An 8,441-nucleotide genomic window follows, 5' to 3' on the forward strand; every position below is an offset into this window, starting at 1 on the left:
AAATGTAATTTAACCAAAATTAAAATATAAAGAGAATGTGAAGACTTTAATTATTTTACTTTCTCCTTATGTGAATTTCCATTTGTTTTCTATATTCTTATTGTATTTCAACAACAAATTATGGTCTATACCATAATTTTCTAAGATTTTATTCTCAAAATTAAATTTGATTGAAGAATCCGTTGTTGATTTTCTCAAAATTTAATTTACCTTTTATTTTTGTTGGACACTCTTTTTTATTTTTCTCAAGTATCTACCATAATAGGTACCCCATGGGTCCTCAAAGAGTACAGGGTATTTGTAGGGTTGGTTCTGGATCCAATAATCTTATACCTGAAATTGAAACTGGTAAGAATTAGAACCAAGGTTTTATTTAGGTTCTGATTCTGGGTATATGTGGAGCCGACCTAGAATCAACCCATTGAGACCCTTGGTATCTATTTACCATTGTCCGGATGGTAAACTTTGGATTCATGCTAACCTTTGATGGTTGTAACCTCTACACACATCCCTCAACTTCGCACTTTGGGTAGAGCAAAGTTATGATATTGAGATAAAACACAACATAACATAATATAAGGAGGAGTCTTCTAGGTCTATTGAATAACATAAAAAAACTATTCCATAGATATAAGATAAGAAGAATAACATAAAAGAACCAGAACAATAATGGAGAAAACACATAAGATCAAAATACATAAAACTAGTTATTAATGATTGGTGCAATCTGTATGCTTGAAGGAAACAGTCCCATTTTCAAGATCATAACCAACCAACATGTTCATCTGAGACAGATTTCCAAAAATACTTATAGAATCAGATGGAATCATGACAAAGCAAACCAAGTCTTCAGAGATTCTAACAAATGTGTTCAACCCATGCATCACCAAATCAGCATCAGTGAAGTGAGCAGTAATAGTTGGAATCTTGAAATCACTATCAGCCATGTAACATAAGCTAAGATCCCCTTGTGGGTCCGGTGTAGGATCATAAGGAATAGCCTTCTTCACCTCTGCTTCAACATCATCGTACAAACCTCTTGGTATCATAGTCAAAGTAGTGCCAGAATCAATAATAATAAGGTTACCACCCTTAACATCACTTCCATCTCTAGCCATAGCCATAGATGATGATGATGACTTATAAGTCAACCTTTTGTTTCCAACACTTATACCCTCTAATGTAAGATAGTAAAATGTACTTGGTGATGCAGATATCCTAGGAGTTGTAACAACTCCTTCACCTGAGACCACACCTTCACTACCAAAACGCATCTTACTTGAAGTTTTATTTGATGAAAATGGGACCAAACAATAAGAAAATTTACCACCAATGGTGGACCCCAATTGAGTGATCAAAGACAAAGGCCCACCACCAAGACCAACCAGACCAGACCCACGTGCATTAAAGGTTCCATCATTGTTATGTCCACAACCAAATACAATCTTAGGAATTTTAACTGATCTCCTAGTTGAAGATCCAAATGTGAAGGATTCAATGGCTAGATTTCCAATAGTGAATGATCTGTCACCATAACCATAAGCATACTTACATTTGCCTTTATTGCATGAGCGTCTAGCTATAGCTGCACAAAACTTAGATTCACAAGAAAGATCTCTATAAGTAGATGATTTTGAAGGATCAAAGAGAGGGGCAGTTTGGTTGTAACACTCAATACAAGGCTTGCATTGTGTCCATGTGAGATCACTACCAGTGTCAGCAATGGCAAGTACTTCAACAGGTGGAGTTCCAATCGAGATTTTCATGAGATACTCACCACCATTGGAGATCACACTTGCTTGGATTTGATCAGGAGAGATTGAAGTTGGGTTGAAGTGATTGACACGAGCGATCGATCGTCGTAGAGCATTCTTTAATCGATCAGAATCAGTTTCTAGAGGATTGTAGAACGGTGAGATTGATGAATCACGATGGATGAGATCAATTGTAAACCCATCATTGATTGCTTCAATGAAAGAAAGGGTTGAGATTGAGAGGATGAAAAGAGAAAGAAAAATGGCTTTAGGAACCATGGATGAAATAAATATATACGTATATATCTATGAAGATGAAGAATAACGAGAAATGATGGTAAATGTGTTTGAGGTTGGTGAATTTATAGAGAATTATACAAAGATGTATATATGGAAAGTGGATCATTGTAGAATAATGGTGGGTTGATGGATAGATATAGTGGACGTGGCAGTAAACATGGAACCATAGATTTTTTTCCTCGAGATACCCAAGGAAGAATCTATACGGTTCTGTTCACACTACCACGTCAAATGAGTGTGTTTGAGTATCTTCTGTTTTAATTAGTTTCTTATTATTCTTAATTTTTTTTTCCTTAATTGAGTTTTGTTTCCATTATTGATTTTTTATTTTTTTCCTTAATAGAGTTTTGTTTCCATTATTGATTTTTTATTCCATATATATTTTACGTATATATATTATTTTAACACATAAGATCTTCTTTTTAAATTAATTTAAGATTACATCACATTGATTTTCTTTCCCATATATTGATCATGGGCCTTGATCCATGATCCTGGACCAATGGCTATATTATGTTTTAAAAATCGAACCGATGATCCGACCGAAATTTCACTTAATTGGTGGGACTGGGGTTCAAAATCGTTGGACCGATTTCTATTCAAAACATTACCTAAGTTAAAATTTCTAAACAAAGACAATGTTTTTTTTTTTTTTTTTTTTAAATGTATGAGTCTAATACAATTCATGATTTAACTTGATAATCAAAGGCATAAATTATTTAATTTTAATTTAAGATTTATATGAAATCAAATTAATAGTTTTCAGATTCTTCCAAATCCACACAATATCTATACCCAAAAAGAGTAAGGCTAGCCTTGCTGACTTAACTAAGGTTCAATGAGCTCACCTCGTGGCATCCAAAAAATATATTAAGGTTATTTTTCATTTTTAAATTTTAATTTTAAATTTGTGAGTTCGGTTGGAGTTCATTAGCCGTCTATTTCAACACCATGTATCAAGTACAAAAGAAAAGTTTTTTTAAATTTTTTATATCCGATCAGAGGTTTTTTTTAGTGAAATCAAGAGGGCTGTGGTGTTGGATTGCCAATTCGGTAATCTATTTGGGTTCAATGACCCTTAGTAAGAATTTATATCTTACTAACTTAGTAAGCATAATGTTCTTCAAAAAAACAAGTTGTTTGATTTCGTTATAGAAAGGAGTTTCCTTCCAAATTTTGACCGAGGGCAGTCCTTAATGAATCCCGGTTTTACCGGTTGAATCAATTTGTCATAAAAACCGACGGTTGCCAATTAATTTCTGGTTTTTAATGAACCATAATATCTAAATATCCGGTCGGACCACCTTCGGTCCGGTTTTTAAAACATGGCTATAAATCAATTACAGTAGAATAATGAATTAAAAAATGGTTATAAATCAATAACAGTACAATAATGAATTTCTCACGCCTCCATTCTACGTATGTCCTATACTCCCCATGACTTGGCATGTGCTAGAACCATACATCTTTTTTCCTCAACAAACACGATTGCACATATTTATGGGGATGTGCAGTTATGTATCCTAAGGAAAAATATATATCGTTCTAACCCATACCATATCAGGGAGCATATGTCAAAAGGGGACATCATAAAATGATGACTCGATTAAGTAATCTAATTAAAGTCGTGATAATCTAAGGCCCCCTTTGACATATGCCTCCATCACAGAATTATAGATCATTTGCCTCGGGATACATAAAAAAGATTTATGATTCTACATATCTCGAGGTGAATATTTATTATTCTATGATGTGGGGTTATGTTAGGGGCTGGGCGGAGGGGGCATTAAAAAATCATTAATGATATTATTCATCTACTTAATATCACTTTTGTCTTTACTATAATATAATAAGAGAACACAGAGTTGAAGTAGTTTGACACCAAAATTTGAGTGATCATAAATACACCTCACTTTCCTGACGTGAAAATGTGTAAGAATCATAGATGCTTTTCCACTTGTATCTCGATGAAAAATATTTATGGTTCATACACACGTCCATGTTAAGAAGGTAAGATATGAGGTACAGTCTTGAAGTCACTTCAACATTGTTCTTTAAATTAATATAGTCAAGGCTATTTTGATAATAAATAAAAAAAATCAATAAAATTACAATCACATGTTAGAGCATCTCTGATAAACTCTTTAAAGTCTGTTGTATCTTTATTTCAGCATTATCCAAAGTAAAATGATCTAAACGTCCTTGTCTTCATATTCTATCCAAAATCCCATGATTTTTCTCTGGGAAAATATGTCATCTTCAAATTATTAAATTGTAGGATAAATTATTTTTGACCTTTTCAATCTGAAAGACCTGTTTACCAAGAGAGAGAGAGAGAGAGCTAAAATAACTATAATACCAAAGGACTAAGACCATACAAAGACTATAAGATCGAAAGCCTATAAAAAAAAAAAGGATAATTATTTTGTGTGCTATCAGTTCTCTTGAAAGAGACTTTCTTGCTTTCTAAATCATAACCAATCAAGAAGTTAGTCTGCGATATGCTGCCAAATATACCTCCACTGTCAACTGGCATCATGGTTATACAAACAAGATCGACTTGTGTCCTAACGAAGATGTTCTCTGCATTCAACTCCACATCACCTCCAGTGAAATGGAAAACTGTTGTAGGAACTGTGATGTCAGATGTTGTATTGTAACATAACCCCTTAGGGTCTGATATTGGTGCAGGTTGAAGATTAATGCCCTTCTTCAAAGCTGATACAAAATCATTGTAAAACTGAGATGGTATAGTAGAGTAGGTGGTGTGCCTGAATCAATTATTATGTTAACCCCATTAGCCTTTGATGAAAAAGATGAACCCTTATAACCCAATCTATTGTTTCCAACACTAATACCCTCTACTGTTACAACATAATAAGTTGGGTATTGTGAGGCTACTAGTGGTATTGAAACCACTCCATCACCTGAAATCACAGCTTCACAACCAAATTTAATCTTGGAATTTGCATTTGATTTTGGTGGAGCTAAACAATAGGAGAATTTTCCAGCAATTGTGGAGCTCAATTGCGAGATCAACGATAACGGTCCATGTCCAAGCCCAATGAGGCCCGACATGTTTTCGTCATAGGTCCCAGTATTGTTATGTCCACACCCAAACATAACGTTTGGGATTGCCACAACCCCCCCAGTGCTGGATTCAAAGGTGAATGTTTCAGTAGCTAGATTTCCATTGGTGATTGAATGGTCTCCATAGGCATAAGTGTAGTTACAAACATTGCTAGTACAAGTGGTTCCACCGAGATTGACACATGGTTTTGAAGAACATGGGAGGTCTTTATATGTCGATGATTTTGAGGGATCGAAGAGAGGGGCTATTTGTTTGAAACATCCGGGACAAGGGATGCATTGAGTCCATAATAGATCGCTTCCAGTGTCAGCAAGGCCAATCATCGAAAGGTGGAGTTCCAATGGAGAGTTTCATGAGATACTCCCCGGTTTTGGAAATTAATTGCGATTGAATTTCATTCGGAGATATTGAAAAAGTTGACTTGAAATGATTGTTACGTTCGATAGAACGACGAATAGCTTTCGTCCATCCATCGATTAGAAGTAGTTTCAAGAGTGTTGTAGAAAGGAGACGATAAAGAGTCACGGTGGATGATATCTACACTAAGACCACCATTGATGGCTTCAACAAAAGAAAAGCTTGTGAAGTAGATGGAGAGTACTACAAGCACAAAAGGGAAGACTTTGGTTGTCATGGCTAGGAAAGGGATAGAGAAAGACATGAGTGAGGAGAGATGGCTTCAGGATGGTGAATTTATAGAGACAAGATGACACATTTATTTATTACACTATGAAATTAGGAGGATCGTACAAAAAATATTGTGGAGACCATGAAATTCTATTATTCTTCAAGAAAATAATGTTTTTTCCTTCATTAGAGATATTTTCTTGAAATTCTCACTCATCCTACATAAATACAAGATCTCGTAGATTATTATTTTTTTCTAAGTTAATTTTGTTCATTATGAATATGCTCTTTTGGGATAAAAGACCATAGCCTTAATGAATAGGCCATGAGTATCAAAGAATTTTGATTTGTGGGTCCAAAGAGTGGGAGCAAAATATTTAATTAGTTGTTGTGATGTATCAGTTGGTGACGTGTAGTGTTTCCTTGGCATGATTTAGAGAGCATCATCCATAATGCTACTTCTGATGAACACCATATATTTTCTTCAGAAGATTTGGGTATTTAATTGTAATATTTGAAAATAGAACGAAAGTAGAAAGTTTGGTCACATTAAATTTGATTGAAAAGGTTATTAAGGCCTCTTTTCTTAATAATAAAAACCAGGTGGATCATATCTAAGTGATTTTAATTATAAAAAAATAAAAAAAGAAAGAAGGAAAATTATTCATAATCCCATTAGAAACTATTATAATGAGAGAAAGCGGAGTAGAAGTGGGTCGATACAAAAATTTAGATTCCAAAAATGCCCCCACCTTAACATTTAAACTTAATATACTCAAAAACCAAGAAAATTGCAATTGAATATCCCCAAAATCACGTTGGTTAGTTTTTAAAATTTTGAAAATACTCTTTTTTACTATGTAATGTTCAAAACAACTCTAAAAATAATATTTTAAGAATCGTGCTAGAGTATCTCGAGGAAAAATATCTCTGGTTCCCATACACTTTCATGTCAGGTTTTGTGAAGTAAGGTCTAATCTTGTGGTCAATTCAGTATTATTCATATTTTAAATTACAAGTAAGCCTTTTAGATACATGCGACTGCTTTTGCACATACCACCATGGTTTTTAAACTCGTCCGAGATCGAGACGTATCGTTCGAGTTAACTCGATATCAGATCTGAACGAGACCAACTCATAAAGTCATTTTTTGACTGAGTTTTACGTCTCACGTTCAATTTTTTGAGTTATCTCACAAGACGTCTCAAACGTATTGGAAAACTTGTCTGAGACGACTTGGTATCAGAGTTGAACGAGACGAGACACGATACTGACTTTAAAAACCATGCATACCACCTCCTAGTACTAATTAATACAATATTAACAAAGCCTTGATCGCTAGTATAATTTGTGAAAGTTGAAAAGGAAACAATTTATTGAGAATTCTTGGATGATTTTACATGAACCCTAATAGAATATTTATAAACATTTCACCAACCAAAATATGGAAACTAGCCTAATACAAATATTCTAATTTATCAATAATTGATACTGTAGAATATCATAATGGATATATTCTAAATACATCATCTCTTCATCACAATCTTCCATTGTGATGAGTTACACTGGCAATGATACAGTGTAGCTTATGCATCTTGTTCTCTAGCAAAGTCATCCGATGATAGATTAATCCAATACATAGAATATCATTGAAGAAAAATAACAACTCAACCCTCTTGGATTCGTGGTTTAGACCAGATTATTGGCCTTCATTTTGGCCTCTAATCCCATCCAAACAACAAATTGAAGACCCAACATCGACATTAAGTTGTCAGGGTAGATAATTCTTGTTCTTGTTGTTTGTAGTGGTATTTCATTTTAATCTTATAAAATTTTTACTAGCACGTGTTTACTTGCAGGGAAAAAATTTAACTCGCAAGGTAAATGATGTACACTCAAATCCCATACCACTGTTGAACACATCATGGAAAATCAAAGGGAAACCCTCTTTGTACTCTTCATCTAAAATTGGCCGTTTAGTTGTTTTTTAAAGTAATACTAGCTAGCCTTACTAACTTGGTAAGATTTCAAAGCGTAAGTACAAGGGTCCTTGAGCTCACCTTGTGGCATTTAAAAATATGGAAGTCAATTTTCAGACTTTGGATGGAATTGGGCAGTCAATTTTCAAACCTTGGATCAAGTTCAAAAAATATTACTTAATTGATTTTTTTTTTCTATATATAATTTTTCCATGAATCTAGAGGGCTATGGTGTTGGATTTTGCTCATTTTTTATCCATTCAATTAAATTAGAATGTGTTATGTATCAAAAGAGTTTATATGTAGTTATTAAAAAATAACCATCATGATATACAGTCGTTGGTTGAAATTTTGTTGATTTTTTTTTTACCAAAATGACCTCATGTATATTGAGTTTAAACATAAAAGTGAGGGCATTTATGAGATCCATATTCAGATGTAGTGTTGCAAATCATTTTCATAGGGGGAGGAGAGTGAGAAAAGATTTAACTCCTCAAACGGCAAACCATGTATGCACCACAAATCATTTTCCCAGCTTTTTGTACCTATTTTTAATCAAACACTGTTAAAATAAAATTTTCCACAACAAACTATTTTCCTTAAGAGTTTGATTTGTGATCAAACTCGCCCTTAAATGTATTATGTGAAAATTCTGATATAAAAAATGTTCTGAATTTTAAATTGCGTGAG

The 8,441-nt window shown here is 33.7% G+C and overlaps 1 protein-coding gene and 1 pseudogene across 1 annotated transcript; both read right to left on the bottom strand.

Moving 5' to 3' along the window:
* Positions 1-592: 592 nt before the first annotated feature.
* LOC147408410 (aspartic proteinase CDR1-like) lies at positions 593-2,069 on the bottom strand. Its single transcript, XM_086432903.1, has one exon. It carries the CDS (start codon positions 2,031-2,033, stop codon positions 711-713), a length of 1,323 nt encoding a protein of 440 aa, XP_086289029.1. The 5' UTR covers positions 2,034-2,069; the 3' UTR covers positions 593-710.
* Positions 2,070-4,344: 2,275 nt separating this feature from the next.
* Positions 4,345-6,835, bottom strand: LOC147408411 (aspartic proteinase CDR1 pseudogene; annotated as a pseudogene).
* Between the last annotated feature and the right edge of the window lie 1,606 nt (positions 6,836-8,441).

This window comes from Akebia trifoliata, chromosome 3, assembly GCF_017979445.1.
Source record: "Akebia trifoliata isolate Shusen 1 chromosome 3, ASM1797944v1, whole genome shotgun sequence".
Lineage (NCBI taxonomy): Eukaryota > Viridiplantae > Streptophyta > Magnoliopsida > Ranunculales > Lardizabalaceae > Akebia > Akebia trifoliata.